At 34.3% G+C, this 19453-nt stretch overlaps 1 protein-coding gene across 1 annotated transcript; it reads left to right on the plus strand.

The window, feature by feature from the left end:
- Positions 1–2428: 2428 nt before the first annotated feature.
- Positions 2429–5627, plus strand: LOC120356125 (transmembrane protein 18-like; the record flags this gene model as incomplete). The annotated part of the gene is made up of 2 exons (XM_039444968.1): positions 2429–2736; positions 5510–5627. Coding segments are annotated over exons 1-2 (181 nt in total), but the record flags the coding sequence as incomplete, so codon positions are not given.
- Between the last annotated feature and the right edge of the window lie 13826 nt (positions 5628–19453).

Consider the following 19453-nt stretch of genomic DNA (forward strand, 5'->3'; position numbering starts at 1 on the left):
TGCGGGTGTACCAGCTCCTGGTGCGTTCCGGTATCTGCGGATGATCTTCACGACGCGTGACCAGCTCTATTCGCGGTATCTGCGAGGGGATCCGAGCTTCCCCTGTGGTGGCGGCGGATCTGCTCTCGGCTTCGGTTCGGCCCCCCGCTCTTCGGCTGTTGACCTGGCGCCATATTACTTTGATGATGTCACTCGAGTTGTGAAATGTTTGAGCAACTCGGTTAGTAAGACATTTATGGTATGACCAGTGCTACTATTAGGATGTATTAGCTCTTATTGTTTTCTCCCCTGACTGTTTGTATTAATCTGTGTTTCCAGCAGTCGTATTCCTTCTCAACTTAAAATTTCTAAGACAGTGCCTGTCTTTAAGAAGGGTGATAGAGTCTACTAACTATAGGCCTATCTCCATCCTGCCTATTATATCGAGATTTTTGAAATTCTTATTGCTGAGCAACTCCTTGCTTATTGTGACCAGTGCGGCCTGTTTGCGACCACCCAGTTTGGTTTCAGGAAAAATAGATCCACACTGATGCAGTAGATTTCCTCTTTCCAAGATATTGATTGCTTTGAGGCACGTGGACTTGCTGGGCTCACCTTGGTGATCTCAGCAAGGCCTTTGATACATGGATCATGCTATTCTCGTGGACAAGCTTAGGCATTATGGTGTGGGACCGTCTCCTCTCAAACTGATTCAGGCCTACCTGGGGGTCGCAGACAGGCGGTGCTGGCTAATGGAGTTCTCTCTGAGATCAGGGATTGTTGACTGTGGAGTGCCTCAGGGCTCTGTCCTGGGGCCTCTGTTGTTTCTTATTTCAGTTAACGATATAGCTCAGGTGGATGGCAGGTGTGTTGTCTGTTATGCGGACGACACCACCCTTCAATGCTGGTCGTGATGGGAGTACTGAGGGCAGCTATGGTGGAGACTGCAGCATTTGCATCGGACTGGTTCTCTGCCAATCGCTTCCTCCTCAAAAGACAAACTCAGTCTATTGTGTTCAGTCTCAGAATGGGAATGAATACAATTTTGCGCCTGTCAAACTGTTAGGGTTTACCCTTGACAGGAAGCTCTCATGGGGCGAGCACATTGAGACAGTGTTTGCGCCAGGTTGAGCAGAGTGGTTTTCCTGCTGAGGGGTCTCAAACACAGTGTGCCACCTCATTATCTTAAAATGTGCTATTTTGGCTTTTTTCAGAGCGTGATTTTATATGGCCTCCCCCTCTGGGGTGGAGCCACAGATGTCGCCCGAGTCCTTCGTCTCCAGAAGAGGGCCCTGAGGATTATTTGTGGGGCTGGTAGATTAGCCCACTGTCGCCCACTCTTTATCAAAGAGAGGATCCTCACCGTCTTCTCCCTCTATGTTCTCCATACCCTTTGCAGAACACATGCGAACGTGGGGTTGCTCGTGACCCGACAGAGCTTCCACCCATATGAGACTAGGGGTAGACTCAGGCTGGATTTACCCTACCAGAGGCTGAGCAGAACTCGGACTGGTCTGGCTCATATGTCTATCAGCCTCTATAATAGGCTGCCTCTGTGTGGCCAGGGATCTGCCTGCGGTGCGGTTTCGAGGGGCTCTGAGGAGCCTGCTGACGGATCACCCTCTGTACTCACTCCGTGAGTTCTGTATGTGGAGAGCAGTGTGGTGAGTGCCTATTTTCGTATTTGATTTCTGCCTCTGTGCAGTTGTTTTTTTACATTTTGACGTGTCCCAGTGGGCTTCACTTTAGTGATCCCTTTTATGGACTTATTTAAATAAATACTAAATACTAAAAATATCAGTACCGCTTGAGCGATTAGATTATGCTTCTGTGTCTTCAATTGTCTATAAAACTATTCATACATAATTCTTATATACAAAACATTCTATATGATGAATAATTTTTTTAATAGTAAACAAGAACCGCTAACCAACTTACCCATTCCCAATCCATTCATGAAATTCAATGTTCCCTATAGTCGTGTCTGCTTTAAAATTTGGAAACAAATCTCCTAAAAGTACAACCATTTTGAAATAAAGTTTGTAAACAATAAATAGCTTATTATTAAACAGTAATTTATTAATATTGCTTGATTACTGATTGTTAATAACCACAAAACCGCTTACCGCATTCACAAGCAAAAGCAACGTGCAACAATTATTCCAACAGCTGCTTCAATGCTTTGCTGTTTCTGTTGTTGCCAACTTGACGTGCAGCTGATCTATACAAAAATAATCCATTTGAAGTTGTATTTATTTAAAACCAATAGATCTATTTGGTATTTGAAAAAGTATATATTTAATAATGATCATTATTATATTCATTTCATATTAAAACCCAAATCTATGACTCAATAAAGATGTATTATTTATGCTTTTTAATTCCAACAACCAACTGATTCCAACCTGATTTCATCACTATTTTCATCTTGTTTCTTGACAGATGACAGATGTTCATGTTCATGTTTGTTGAACAAGGTAGCCTAATAAATTCGGTGTGTAAATGAATTTAACCTGATTTGTATTCACGTTTTTGGCTTTACTTTATAAATTATATTGTCAATGACTTTTTATCATTCTGCTTCATTGTTGTGTTGTAACTCTGGCTACTATTTTATTCCGTTTTGGTTACATTCTATTGATTGTGTTTAATACACACACTTCTTTTAGACTTATGTAAGTTGGGAAATGTGCTATGAGAGAATTTGAAATGGAGACTGAAGTACCCGACTTTAGTTTTTGGATCTTTCTTGCCAGTGTAAGTATTCAATATAAAATATTATTAAGACTACTGCTTAAGTCTCTTGTGATTCTAGTCTTAAAAATTTTGTAAAATTATTTGTTGAGTAAAATTTGTTACAGATTGTGTGCTTTATGACTACAATTTTACTGTTGTTTCTAGCTATAAAGGTAGGCTTAACTATTTAAAACACAATCATATATTTTAATGTCTTTTTCTAGTTCAATTTATTAAACAGCGATTACACCAGAGTTGTCAACTGGTGTTTCAACAAATTCCGGCAATTGGTTGCCAATTACTACCGTTCAAAAACATCGAACATCTTAAAATGTATCTTTCAATCAACGTTGTAGACAGTTGCAGCCAGACCTGATAACAGCGCTCACACTCACATTCCGGGACGACACGTCACGGTACGATATAGGACAGAAAGCTCTATGTTTATTTAGGTTTTTTCTAGACATTTTTAATAAATTATTTATTAATTTTTGAGAAAACATAACAAAGGTCAATGTAATCACTGAGCGCGAGGTCTACTGTTCACAGAACTACTAGTGTAATGAAATTTATCATAAATTCATATCCAAGATGAATATAAGATCGTGGGAACATAAAAAACAAGTGTAAATAAAGTAGAATATGGTGAGTTTTTATTGCGCTTCAATGATCATTATATTATCAACGCTAGTCTCCACCTCACACTAGAGGTCAATAAGCTGATAACGCATATGGTGTGATCTTTCAAGAGCTCTCCATGCTATCAGGAAAAAAAAGTGATTAATCATTGGAAGATTCAACGTATTTCCGTGCTCAAGTATGTCTGTATTGATGAATTTCTTTTCAAACAGAATAGCCGCGTTTGTTAATAATCAGTTATTAATGAATATGATAGAAGTTGATCTACGAATTAATCATGAGTCATTCTTATGTACACATATGAATTCATTCTTATGTTACACATATGAATGGTAAAGATGCATTTTCAATTCAATTTATTCACAAAACAGTACAATGTTTAGTTAGTTTAGTCAAGCAAGTCAATGAGAAACTTGTTGATTTATATTAAACTTGTCAGAAAAATATTGTCTACAAGTAGTTTTATACAAGCAAATTGTAAATTATTTTCTGTAATAAACAGATAGCTGTTAGAGTTCAAATTTAGAGCTTGCCGAGAGAGAGTAGTCTGTGTGAACTTGTAGAGGAGGCCATTTTTTGGCAACTTTCTCAGTGTTTCTCACACATAGTGGGAAACAAAAAAATTGTTGAAAAAAGGTTTTTACAAGTTGACCACGAAATGATGCTGAGAAGCTCAGCATCATTTCGTGGTCAACTTGTAAAAACCTTTTTTTCAACAATTTTGTTTCCCACATGTGTGAGAAACATGAGAAAGTTGCCAAAAATGGCCTCCTCTACAAGTTCACACAGACTACTCTCTCTCGGCAAGCTCTAAATTTGAACTCTAACAGCTATCTGTTTATTACAGAAAATAATTTACAATTTGCTTGTATAAAACTACTTGTAGACAATATTTTTCTGACAAGTTTAATATAAATCAACAAGTTTCTCATTGACTTGCTTGACTAAACTAACTAAACATTGTACTGTTTTGTGAATAAATTGAATTGAAAATGCATCTTTACCATTCATATGTGTAACATAAGAATGAATTCATATGTGTAACATAAGAATGACTCATGATTAATTCGTAGATCAACTTCTATCATATTCAATTAATAACTGATTATTAACAAACGCGGCTATTCTGTTTGAAAATAGAAATTCATCAATACAGACATACTTGAGCACGGAAATACGTTGAATCTTCCAATGATTAATCACTATTTTTTTCCTGATAGCATGGAGAGCTCTTGAAAGATCACACCATATGCGTTATCAGCATTATTGACCTCTAGTGTGGAGGTGGAGACTAGCGTTGATAATATAATGATCATTGAAGCGCAAATAAAAACTCACCATATTCTACTTTATTTACACTTGTTTTTTATGTTCCCACGATCTTATATTCATCTTGGATATGAATTTATGATAAATTTCATTACACTAGTAGTTCTGTGAACAGTAGACCTCGCGCTCAGTGAGTTACATTGACCTGTTGTTATGTTTTCTCAAAAATTAATAAATAATTTATGAATTAAAAATGTCTAGAAAAAAATCCTAAATAAACATAGAGCTTTCTGTCCTATATCGTACCGTGACGTGTCGTCCCGGAATGTGAGTGTGAGCGCTGTTATCAGGTCTGGCTGCAACTGTCTACAACGTTGATTGAAAGATACATTTTAAGATGTTCGATGTTTTTGAACGGGTAGTATTTGTCAACTGTCTACTAACGTTAATGGAAGATACATTTTCAAGATGTTCGATGTTTTTGAACGGGTAGTATTATAGTCCACTAGACAGCTGATTTATGATGAATAATTCTATAGTCTGATATTTACGGTAATATTGGCGTATGAAGGAGGCTCCTTTTTCCTTTTATATTATCCTTGAAATGAAAAATTTCCAAAAACCTTGTATATACGTCGACGCGCAATTTAAAAAGGAACATACCTGTCAAATTTCATAAAAATCTATTACAGCGTTTCGCCGTAAATGCGCAACATGAAAACATTCAAACATTAAGAGAAATGCCAAACCGTCAACTTTAATCTTAGACCTCACTTCGCTCGGTCAATTAATAAATAAGTAGATTTTCCTTCAAAATAAGAAGCTAGTGAGCTAGTTCAAAAAATTAACATTTTTGTATTGTATTGTATTTTTTTAATTTTTGCAGATTGATTGGCGTGATCCCTGGCTGATAGGATTGATCGGATTTCATATTATCATAACATTGATGGCCATCCTGACTAGGAATCATGGCAATTTTCAAGTTGTTCTTTTCTTGACACTCTGTAAGTTCATAAAATTTTTTATTAATTCCGATTTTATTAAGTTTTTGCTGAGAGTTTGTGCTCATTTCTATAAGACTTGAAGATTTTTTATTAATAATGGGAGTGATGAACTTGTTGATGATCAAAAATCAAGTTTAATTATGAAAAAAGGATACAATCTTTGATGGTAGACGAACTCACTTCAGACAGACCTTCAGTTTGAGATGATTTAATATAAAATTAATATCCTTCATAATCTATAGTGAGGTCCACGTTATAATGGCAGTGGAGTAGATTAGATTAGATTTCTTTATTTATGTATGTTACAATATTCACTGGCTTATACACTAATTTACATTAATGACGATAATGCTAGTTGTTCAACGAATTTCACAAAGTATAAGTAATTAATCAATGAGAATGAATATAGAAATGCAATTAGAATAACGATAATATAATAATGTGATGTAAGTTCATAAATCGGCGGGGTTTCAACAGATAATTGTCGATTCTTTAAGAAGGATATAAAATATCCTTCCCATTAACACACGACCGGGCGAGAGATAGGGGAAAAACGTTGCCGATTCTCTGTCTTGTCAATGCTGAAATTTCATAATTAAGATGAATTATTTCCTTAATTATTAATTCTACATTGTTCAAAGATAATCTGGTAACAGAGCGAAGCGAGAAAGAGATAGCGCTATTCGCTTTGTTGAATGATAGACAAGGATAGCAATACCATTGCTAATCAAACACTGCCATTATAATGTGAACCTCACTATAGACGAACTCACTTCAGACCTCCAGTTTGAGATGATTTAATATAAAATTATTATCCTTCATATAATCTAGTTGATTCTATCTACTCGAAAAATAATAAAGCCAATATCGGGGACCGAGCTTCGCTCTGGAGTACAAAAGCATAAAAAAATTATTACGAAAGAAGAAATTATAATAGCATTCATAAAGAATTGTTCTATCTAATCACAGTAAATTTAGATTAATTCCCAGGGAATGCAAAAATTTCCCTCACAAAGGCCCAGTTGCACAAAAGCCGGTTAAATTTTAATCCTGATTAACTTCACGTGAACCAAATCAGAGAAGACCATTTCAAAAAGATGGATATACTGGAATTAATCAGGATTGATAATAACCCGGCTTTTTTGCAACCGGCACTAAGTACCTGATTGAATGATTACAAAAGTTCAACAGCTGAGTCATAATTTTGACACAGTCCCACACACATGAACTCGCTCACTCACTTCCATCACCACACACGACGAAATAATTATTTATTTATTTATTAGAACAGTCACAACACGATATTTGGAAAGAGAAACAGGCAATTGCCCAAAACTTCTTCAATTCCTTGATTTTGGCACATAAATAGTCCAAAGTGAGGTTAAGTTTAAAATTTCTGTTTTCACCAAAGATTAACACTCAGAGATACGTATTCGAGATATGACTGATGAATTATCAGCTGTTTTTCCAAGGATGAATAATAATTATCTTTCAATGTCCTTCAGCGAATTTTCCCAGGGATGAGACCCAGTGCAATCGAATCTTTATATTATAAACCTACTATGTTCTGAATTTCGTGAGAATCGTTAGAGCCGTTTTCGAGATCCGGTGAAATACAAACATAAAAACCACGGTATTTAGATGAAAACGGTAGGGGCCACGAAATGTGTGCGCAGTGGCCAGCCAGCTACATTGCGTCATCGCCACCAACCGAGGTTTTTAACACCTATCGGCAATTTATGAAACTTATTTTTGTTAAAAACAGATGATTGGATATAAAATGACGTCAGCTACACCGGAAATTTAGCACAAACATGCGCGTGACACCTGCCGTCTTCTTCTATATACCGTGATAATAACATCTAAACATATGAACATAAAAACAGAAGTTGTTCGTTTAATAGTATAGGATATCAGTTTTATTTTATTCAAGTCATGATTAATGAATGTAGAAGAACTTAGAAGAAGAATTTAGAAGAACGTAATTGGAAACATTTACTTTTCAACTTGTTTAAACAGTGACAATTGCATAACATGTATGTAATTGGTCTACTGAAGGATTAATAACATGTAATTCAACCAGCTGTCCTTGAAATGTTTTGTGAATCTGAAGCTACATACATACTTCTGGCGTGGGATGTTATAAATCAGTCCTTTGTATTCGTTTAATAATTTTCTCGTCACAAAAACTTGATAGGCTTATTCAATTGTGATTTTTTTTTTTGGAAAAAAGTAGGGTACCGTATGTGAGTTACTATAGGGAGATCCACGTTTTAATGGCAGTCTGTAATAAACATCGCTGTTGCTATCCTTGTCTATCATTCGACAAAGCAGATAGCGCTACCTTTTTAGCTCCGCAACGGTGCCAGATGGGTTTTCAACAATGTAGAAATATAAATATAATTAACAATTTATTAAATCTCTATTATGAAAATTTATTATTCAATCATTGAAAAATATATTTTCCTCCACCTACTGTCTAAAGTGCTTACTTTACTCCCGGGATAATACTAAAGTGTCACTTTTTCGGTCTCGGGAGGAAAAACAGGAAAACTCCCTCGGGAGGAAAAGTAACTCCATTTAAATAACATGGGAAGCATCTCTATTTTAAAAACGTACATTTGAAATAGGTTAGAAGGTCTAAGCTCAGATGAGGAAGCATATAGAGTAGTCATTAAACTAACTAAATTCAATACCTCAACCAGACATTTGATCAATATATGAAATTTATGTTTGTATGCTAAAATTATCACAAACTTCAAATCACTGTACTAAAAAAATGTTAAAATTTTTTTTATTCCATGTTATTCAAAATACCAGCCAACGAATATTCCTCATTAACTAATCAAATTTGAAACGGGAACTTCATCATAGCTGTAGTTGTGGCGGCCATTGTTGTTACAACTTTTGCCGACAATAGCGCATAGCGCTGTCGGCGGAGAACTTTGATTACAAGCCAGCTGTTTCTGTTTCATTTTTAGATTATGTTGTAACACATTGTTTGGTCAAGTACGTTTTTAAAAATTATTCTATTTGCAGTTTTTATAAAAATGTAGGTAGAGGAAAAATGTTGTGTATATCACGAGTGAAAAATGCTTTTTCTCCCTCAGGGAGAAAAAACAGTACTTTTCACTCTAGATATACAAATAACTACCTATTTCTTGAAGAATAAAATATAATTATCTTAAACAAGAATGAACAGTTGATAAATAGATCAGATAACGGGTACTAGCTATCCCCTATATAAGGCAGTGCAAGGCAGAGAATCGGCAACGCTTTTCTCCTATCTTTCTTCTCTGCCATTATAACGTGGACCTCACTATAATATAGCCTACTACTTCATTAATAGTTTCCATTATAACAGAAAGTTTCCTATCGTTAGCAGAGTTTTTTCTGTAAATCTAGTGATTCCAGAGCCCTAACTAGATAATTATTTTCTCATCAACCTGTCAATGCTTGAAACGAATTTCTTGTAGAACTATAATTTATTTGTGTCTATTAAATAGTGCGAATTGTCTATTAATTAGTAATGCTATTTGACAGTGTCGTTGATTTTATCACGGTTACGAATTGAATTGATATTTCAAATTAGAATGAAACACTCTATAGAGAGATTCACTTTTCAAAATCAGCATCTCGGCCCTGTTTCATAAAACTTATAAGTCACGTTGTTATATATTATTAAAATATTAACACATGTAATACAGGAGAATCACCATTCCAATTACATGCTCAATATAGCCGAAAAAATCAGCTGTTCCTATATTACAGGACTTCCAAGTTTTAATGTAACAGGCCCCTGATTAACATTGGTGTTACTATCCTTGTCTGTCATTAGACAAAGCAGATAGTTCAATCCATTTCTAACTAAACACCTTTGCGAAATTGTTTGTTCACTATGAAGAATACCAAAATATATATTCTTTATAATTATGAAATATAATGAACTTCAATTTTTTTTAACATCTTATTACCCATAAAACAAAATACCAAATAAAAACTTACAAAAGAAATATTCTAGATATATAATATTATGCTATTTTACAAATAAATTAAAATTACATGGCACCACCCAGCAAGGCAAAACCTGACCGCTGAGTGAGAGTATCAGCTGTTTAGACATATAAAAATTTATTACTAATAATCAAAGCTACAAAATCGAAGTTAACAATAATTACTAGTAATTATAATATTTGACTGATGTCGAAGAAAAATTTCTGTATCACCCACTTATTTATCTGTTCCATCCTCTGTCTACCCCTATTAGAAGAGATTCTGACAATGCATTTGGCATGATATTTATTATTTTGAGCTAAGATACCCAATTGTCTTCGCACTATTGTCAAATCTGAATAGTATAATATTATAAATGTTATGAGATGTAACTCTCAGGTTATACATAGAAACGTTATTATTCACTGTAAATTCATCCTTCCTCATCCATGCATAAAGAGAAGTTTCTTATATAAATTTGACGTACTGTCATCACTTTAAATTCGGCAAATGTTTTCACTACTAGAAAAAGCCCTAGAAAAAATTATGAAAAATATTTCAATTATTACATCCAATTTTCATTATAATATATCTTTAATTCATATAAAGATATAGGGCCGGTTTCCGAGCTCGGGATTCAGCTAAGTTCTAGACTTTAAACAGCTGGAGTCAGAAAATTGACTTTCCAAAACGGGGCGTAGTCGTTCTTTTTATGATAATCTTTATTTTCTCATTTCTATAATTGGAAACGTTTTCCCTTAACGAAAAGAAACATTTCTAAATAATTCAAAATGGCTGAAACTTTACCTTATTCTCTCTTTATTCTATTTTGTTTTCAATTTTCTAGTTTTTCAAAATTTAATTTAAACGTGGACTGCGACTGCGCCCCGTTTCGGAAACCGGAAACTTTTTAAAGTCTAGAACTTGACTGAATCTCGAGCTCGGAAACCGGCCGGCCCATAGTGTTCAGAATAGTATTGATCATTGTTGAGAAGAATCAACAATCATTATTAGATCAGGTATACCTGTATTAGTTATCTTTTATTCTGACTAGCAGGTAACCCGTGCTCCGCAAGGGTCTACTTTTAAACTTGACAAACAAAGACGTAATGAAATTTATTTTTATTTTTATTTATTTATTGTATAAATTACTATAATCATAATACAATTATGACATTGGAGGTAAAACTAGGCTGAGCCTGTACTATTTCTCTCCAAAAATTTTGATAAAATGTTAATGTTGTCCAAAAGTTAAGGTTATGTAATCACACACTGCTTCGTCACTTGATTTCTGGTCCAGGAATGATGATAAAATTGTGAATTTTGAAGTTTGTTTTTATACTCTAAATGAATTACAAAATGTATCACAATAAATTAAAAACTTTAGAAATATTGCACTTATTTAAAAAATTTGAATACAAAATCAAAAACCTACTATTTGTTATTCACAGCTGAAACCTGAAATCTTGAAGAAATGAAAATAGGCCTATAACCATCCTCGGTTAATTAAGAATGTATATGCAAAATTTCAAGTTTCAAGTCTAGTAGTTCAGACGTGATGATGCGTCAAACTAATTTTCCTATCCCGTCGTGCATAAGCCAGCTCTTTACTTTATATAATTATTATAGATATAGTTAACGACTGCAAGAGATAGGACTGTGGACAGAATAGTGGTGAAACTATGATAGCGCCAGAAGTGTCTCAAACACAATAGTAGGTACTACATGAACTTTTTGAAGTGATTTGAAAAAATGTTAAAACAACAGAACTGAATCCTTATCATTCTACCTTCATTTAAAGAGGCTTTTGTTTGAGCCGAATGGAAATCTATTTATAAAAAAAAAAATAATCTGTGTGTTTGTTTGCTCCCTGTAGACTTGAAAACTACTTGACATAACGGCATGAAACTTGGGATATGTTGTGTGAATATGGGGATGTTTCTGAACAGAAATTTTAATAGGGGGGCTAATAATAATTATTTATTAATCCATTTTACAGACATATGTTTTCGAAATTTTCGGCCAAAGCTAATAATCCTTCCCTTATCATAGTATAGATGATGGAAAAGTGGCAACTATGCTATCAAAAATGTTGATTAATGTTTTTGACAAACTCGGACTAAGAATCATTAACATTAAACAATAAGTTTGAAAAGAAAATTTTCAAAGTTCAGTCCTCATCAACAGTCTAATTTTTCCCAAGACAATATTTACTGTATATTAGTGTGATGTACTTTGATTATTCCGTTGAAGCTAATGACTTGAGTGGGGCGATAAGAACAATAGGACATTTGTAATGTACCTCTAGCAATGAGCTTCCTGCTAGGGGTTACTAAGTCAATGACCTACCTACTTTGATTGGATAGAAAAACTCCTCTAAGAAATCTCAATCTATCAAGAATGTTCTTTATTCCACAATACAGTAAATACAAAAATGATGAATAATATAAAATACAAATAATTATGTACTTGAATTAGGTTCTCATACTAGTAGACCGAGCGAAGTGAGGTCAAAGATTCAAGTCGACGGTTTGGCATTTCTCTTAATGTTTAAATGTTTGAATGTTTTAAAGTTTATATGTTGCGCATTTACGGCGAAACGCGGTAATAGATTTTCATGAAATTTGACAGGTATTTTCCTTTTTAATTGCGCGTCGACGTATATACAAGGTTTTTGGAAATTTTGCATTTCAAGGATAATATAAAAGGAAAAAGGAGCCTCCTTCATACGTCAATATTAGAGTGAAAATCATACTATAGAATTATTCATCATAAATCAGCTATCGAGTTGACTATAAATTGCATGCCATGACGCATGCAATTCAATATCTCAATGTAACTTGGTAAAAAATTAGCAGCTGTGTAGACTATAAATTGCATGCCTCATTGAATGCAATTTTTATGCACTATTAGATAGGATGCAAAGAACTTATAACAGCTCGTCTGGGCGACTAGATGTCTTCTGGTTTTATCGCGCTAAATTCCGGAAAGCGTTATATGATAATTAAATCTTGTATAAGCATGATCTGATCAAATAAATAGTTAGTGTATCAGTGTGGATGTGCTTATGGTTTGGGACTTCGTTATAACTGCGCGAGGTCTACTGTTCACAGAACTCACGCAGTATTCTCATCCACAAGTACTGATTGAAACTATAGACCTTATGGAAATAACAGCAATAGACTGGCTTCTCCACACATCTGTGTAATCACTTGTCAGCTGATTTATGATGAATAATTCTATAGTCTGATTTTTACACTTATATTGGCGTATGAAGGAGGCTCCTTTTACCTTTTATATTATCCTTGAAATGCAAAATTTCCAAAAACCTTGTATATACATCGACGCGAATTAAAAAGGGAACATAACTGTCAAATTTCATGAAAATCTATTACGCGTTTTGCCGTAACTGCGCAAACATATAAACATTTAAACATTAAGAGAAATGCCAAACCGTCGACTTGAATCTTAGACCTCACTTCGCTCGGTAATAAATGCATAAGTAATCAATTAGTAGTGATGGGAAGCATTTGAAGATTTTAGTAACTGAGGGACTGGACTCACAGAAAGCGATCTGCGGGCAGGATATGAGACCATAGTCAGGTCCAGGTTATAATGGCGATGGAGATATATTATAGCAGAACAACGTTGCCGATCCTCTGTCTTGTCAATGCCTTCTATAGACGGTAGCTGATACAGGTTTATTGAGGTAATATAACAGTTCATTCTTGTTTAAAATAATCAAATTTATTTTATATCAGGGCACCGAGCTTGCTCGTTTATTATTGACTTTGATAAACCGAACAGTTTTTTAAAATGATTGGGGAAGTACTAACAGGAACAGCCCAAAACTGTTTCTTTCTCGAATTTTGATTTATACACTATAAATAGTCCAGATAGTAGGTTACGTTCCATACACTTGAATTCAGGTTCAATTTTCTGTTCAAACATTCGAAAACAAAAGATTATTATTTAGATTATATACAAACCAAATTAAATAACAAAATAACACTCACAAATCACTTGAAATTATCAAATAATGATCAACTTTGAAAATTATTATATACTCTAGTTTGGGAGGATTATCATGTCATGTCAACAAATCAGATTATGTTGATCAAATCGATTAAATTGTCTAGCTAGATAAGATTTCTCGCTGATTGATTATGATTACACAGCTGGAAAAAATTCTGTCTCTCTTCCCACACAGGCACACGCATCTTCTGTTATCGAGAGACGACGAAATTATCATCTGTTTTCCAAGGATGAATTATCCTTTTAATGTCGTTCAGCGAGTTTTCCAAAGAATGAGATCTAGTGCAATCGAATCTTTACATGATAAACCTACTATGTTCCAAATTTAGTGAAAGCCGTTAGAGCCGTTTTCGAGATCCGTAAAACATAAATAACGAGTTATAAAAATAGCTAGATATAAAAATAACCAGATATATAAATACAGAAACTGCTCGCTTAATATAATAGGATTAAGCAAGAAATTATATTTTTCAATTAAATTAAGAATCTTACAAAATAAATTCGACTCAAAAATAATGGGAATCGGTTTTTTGAAATTCAAGAGGATAAACTTTAGGAGGTTGAATTTTGGTAAATTTAACAAATTTCTGTAAATTTAAGTGTATCCACTTTTTTAACCAAAAATGAAAGTGAAGTGTATCTGTTTGTTGTAAAGCAATACAGTAATCCAATTATGTAAAGCAGCTTCCAAACTAACAACCACCAGTCAACTTACTACTAAGCTAATCGGGTTCGGCTAATATCGACCGATACGTGAAAAAGGGTTGTAGTAATAGGGTAGAAAACATTATGGTATAAACTGTCCAACCTTATTAAAACAATTGTCAAGGGATGAAAAGAAAATGTTTAGATTTTTTTAAAGAAATCAAAAAAAAATATCAGGATTTCCTTTATAGAGGGGTTAAAATATTATCATCAAGTTTTTGTGGGAGTGTGTTTATTTTTTTATATTATTTATTTATTACAATTAGTTGCGTAAAGCCACACATTTGAGCAAGGCTCAGTGGCATGCAACATGTCAAGTTCAGGATCGGGATCCTGAGAATGCGCTGCAGCACTCCTCTATTGTATAGGGACATGCCTCCACCAATGTCCTGGTTATCTTAGATAAAAACACTTTATAACCCCACACAACCTAATATCCTCTGGAATACAATATAAAACTTCAATCCTGAGTATACGGCCCTTTTTCAAGTGGAGAGAGTCTATGAATTGGGAGCTGGAACAAACATGCATTTCTACCTCGAGTCTGATGCATGATTAATTCGGTCAAATTGAAAATTTCTGAATTTTGAACACAAATGAAACACTTGCAAGAAATAGATAGCTGGAACAGAAAATAAGCTGGAGTCTCCTGAGTATAGTTTACAGGAAGAAGAAGGACCCCTCCTCAAGAACCCGAAGTGCTTTTCTGCATTTTGAAGCATGTGTCAAATAGTTTACAAAATAGTTTATAAAATAGTTTATAAATATAATGATTGCATTGTAAAAATATTTGAAAAATATCAGTGTGTGAATAAATTTCAATTTCAAAAAAATGTCAGTTCCTTCCTGACCCTCAAAATAGAATACTAAATCTAATCAATGATAGGAAATATTCAATCAATTCAAAAATGTCCAATTGTATCTATAGGTGATTTCCAATGATATAGGCTAAAATACTTTACGATTTAATGAATAAGTGAACTTGAATGCTGTGATAAAAATATTGATAATGACTAATAAAAAAACTAAAGCTGCGTTTACAACAAAGTTATTAACAAAATGTTTATTTTTCTGTCTATAGATTAAACGGAGCTTGACAAACACATAATGTGTATAAGCTATCTTCAATCTAATAGAATCTATAAGGACGGCAAAATAAACATTTTGTTAATAACTTTGGTGTAAACGCAGCTTTAGGCCGGTTGCAGACGAACCACTATCGCATGTGGGATGTGGGAGCTACTATTTCCCATCTGTGGTACCACAAACGCAGCGCATTTGGAATACATTGGCAGGCATGGCAGTGGGCACTGATACTTCTACATGGCGTTGCGCCTGTGGTAGCGATTATTTTCCTTGAGATTGTGGTATCACTGGTTGAGCACCACGCTTCCCCTAGCTTCGGTGTCGTCGATGAGCGATTTGGGGGTTAGCAGTCCACTGAGCGATCCATTGTTCAGAATAACAATAAGGATAGGCAGACGCTATGAATGGGAGGACTTAGGAGTAATAATAATCAGGGATTGATTGATTGATTGAGTACTTATTTATGTAGATTACAATATATACGGCTTATACACTTATATACAATAGCTTACAATACAGCAAAATTATGGATGAATTTACAAAATATAAATTAAGAAAATAATTATTGAGCTTATATAATATGAAAAAAAAAACAATTGTAATAACTATAGATAGATAGATAATATTGTTATGCATCTACATAAATTGGCGGAGCTTTGGACATATCAATGTCCATTTCTTCGGAAAGAATATTCGAAGTATCCTTCCCACTAACTCTCTACCAAATAGGGACAGAGACGGAGGAAGGCCACAAGCGTAAGTGTATACTCTGATGATGATTGAATCAGTACCTACCTATAAAAATGAATCATTTGCTGAAGAATAATATTGTATCCAATAAACAATATTTCAACAAACCGTTAAAAAATTCGATTTGGGTATTATCAAACAACTCAATGAAAAACATCTCAGATTATTAATTTTTGGGATTTAAGCGCCTAAGTTTAAATGTAGATTTTGAGCTCCGTTGATGGAATCTGTTATGTGAATAAAAATATAGGAGCCATTTCGCTTCTATTATACTATATGTATTACTTCTATAATGATTGTAGATTGGCATAAACATAGAGAAACGATAGCATAAGTAGATATCCCATGGTATAGGGAGTTTATGTCGCTACTTTTACTGTTATCCCAAGCCGATAGTTCACGTAGTTCTTTCCCATGCAGCTGTGTGACGCTGGTAGTCTCTCAAATTGTGCCGTTCATACACTATCACCCAAAAAAAAACAGTAAAAATTGACAATAATCGACAGTAATCGGCTTGAGATAACAAAAAGTTGCGACATAAATTCCCTATACCATGGGATATTTACTTACGCTATTGTTTCTCTATGGCATAAACTTGAAATTGTGACTACTTGTAGTTGTAGATTTCTTCAGATGTGAAGTTGATCTTAAATCTTCTTGATATCTGTGAGATACTTTATCGCTTGTAGCCTTTCTCCGTCACTGTCACTGATGATTAATGACACCCAAGTTCTCCCATTCATAGCGTCTGCCTATCCTTGTTGTCATTCTGAACAATGGATCGCTCAGTGGACTGCTAACCCCCAAAATCGCTCATCGGAAATCGCTCATCGGACGTAACCCTAGCTTTTATACCACAATCACACTAATGAGCGTTTTCTCAAATGTAGTGTGAAAGACTCTCTGCTTTAGACGTATTGTTCTGTGGTATGTCGGTCCCAAATCCCACATGCGATAGTGTTCGTCTGCAACCGGCCTAAAGCTGCGTTTATACCGGAGTTAATAACTCGAGTTATTAACTTGACTGAATTGTTAAAATTTTATCTTGACAAAAGTTAATAACTCGTGTTTTAACAGAAAATTCCTTGTTGTTGCAATTATTCAAATGATAATGAATTAATAATTATTATTAAGACGAAAATCCAAATGCACAGTTCTGTGCATTATTGAATTTGATATTGTGGTAGCTAAGAATAACCATAGAGAAACAATAGCATAAGTAGATATCCCATTTTTTAACAGAAAATTCCTTGTTGCAATTATTCAAATGATATGAATTAATAATTATTATTAAAACGAAAATCCAAATTCACAGTTCTGTGCATTATTGAATTTGATATTGTGGTAGCTAAGAATAACCATAGAGAAACAAAGCATAAGTAGATATCCCATGGTATAGGGCGTTTATGTCGCAACTTTTACTGTTATCTTAAGCTGATAGTCCACGTAGTTCTTTCCTGTGAAACTTTATGACACTGGTAGTCTCTCATATTGTGCCGTTCATACACTCTTACCCGGTCAAAACAGTAAAAATCGACAATAATCGGCTTGAGATAACAGTAAAAGTTGCGACAAAAACGCGCTATACCATGGGATATCTACTTACGCTATTGTTTCTCTATGGAATAACATTCAATTCAATAATTATTTATCATCATATACAGTGCACAAGAATACATACATAAATGTTTTAGGCTATAGGACTAAAAATCAGTTTACAAAGCATTATCAACCAAGAATATTATCGCTACGTCATGCAAAATTTGCAAGTTTTGTAGAAAATTTGTAATTTCGTTATACAAAATCCTGAGCCATCAGTCAACGACTGCATTTCAACCGTGCCAACATTATTATTTAATAACAGACAACCACGACACAGCTAACAACCGATGGCCGAAAAAACTATACAAAATATAGCCTACGAAATACATAATATTGATTTGCACCGACACAACAAAAAATTGTAATTGTAATTGAAAATAGTCCCACATGAGTCTTAGACTTGTGTGGGGACAAGCACCATTATACTGTGATACTTTGTGACTTAAATTGTTAAGTAGAAATAAACTAGTAGTTCTGTGAACAGTAGACCTCACGCAGTATTCTCATCCACAAGTACCTGATTGAAACTATAGACCTTTTGGAAATACAGCAATAGACTGGCTTCTCCACACATCTGTGTAATCACTTGTCAGCTGATTTATGATGAATAATTCTATAGTCTGATTTTTACTCTTATATTGGCGTAAGAAGGAGGCTCCTTTTTCCTTTTATATATTATCCTTGAAATGCAAAATTTCCAAAAACCTTGTTTAAACGTCGACGCGCAATTAAAAAAGGAACATACCTGTCAAATTTCATGAAAATCTATTCACTGCGTTTCGTCGTAAATGCGCAACATATAAACATTTAAATATTAAGAGAATTGCCAAACCGTCGACTTGAATCTTAGACCTCACTTTGCTCGGTCAATTAATATAACCTTTACAGATTTAGAAAGTAGAGCAAAGAACAAACGGCAATACAAGAGAAAAGGGAAAATGAATTATGTAATTGCATTATAAGTCGTCTTGGATTCTACCATTTCCGATGCTGAATTGGGATTCGAGTGAGAAGTCCAGGAATGATTGCAGTTTACAACTGTTGACATTCTCTTGTGATATCGACCAACCAATGAGAACGCGTTAAAAATGGGAGTGTCCTCCTACTTGTCTCTGATTGGTCGAGATAGTTCTGTGACGTTGTGTATAAAATAGGAATGTCGTACTTGAATGTGATCGATCTACGTTGTACTGTAGAGGTCTACATTGAAGGGAGGTCTCAGTTCCTCATGATTTCAGTTCATCACGTGTTATTTTGACCATTTCTTGAGAATCTGAAAGATGTGGGAAGTTGAGCCGTTCGGTTCGTCAAATCTTACGGCATCAAGTAATTTAATTTTCTTCAAATTAGTATTAAAGGGGAAAATGTAACTTGGGAGTAAAATTAGGCAAATCTCACGAAAACAAATAAAAAATACGAAAGATATAATGATAATTATTGTTCTGTAGAGGAAAATTCTGCAGTATTTCAATATCTTCTCGAACGTTGTGAAACTTGCAACCTCGAATACTTAGTGTCTTGTTCAGAAAAACCACAAGTTTGTCATAATCCTTACAATTATCTGTCAATTGAGGTTACAAAATTACCTTATTACCTAGATCATCATAATTATTGCGTTGACCTGAAAATTTCAGGATAACTCGGCAGGTTATTTA

Source organism: Nilaparvata lugens, unplaced genomic scaffold (genome assembly GCF_014356525.2).
Source record: "Nilaparvata lugens isolate BPH unplaced genomic scaffold, ASM1435652v1 scaffold5864, whole genome shotgun sequence".
Taxonomy (NCBI): Eukaryota; Metazoa; Arthropoda; class Insecta; order Hemiptera; family Delphacidae; genus Nilaparvata; species Nilaparvata lugens.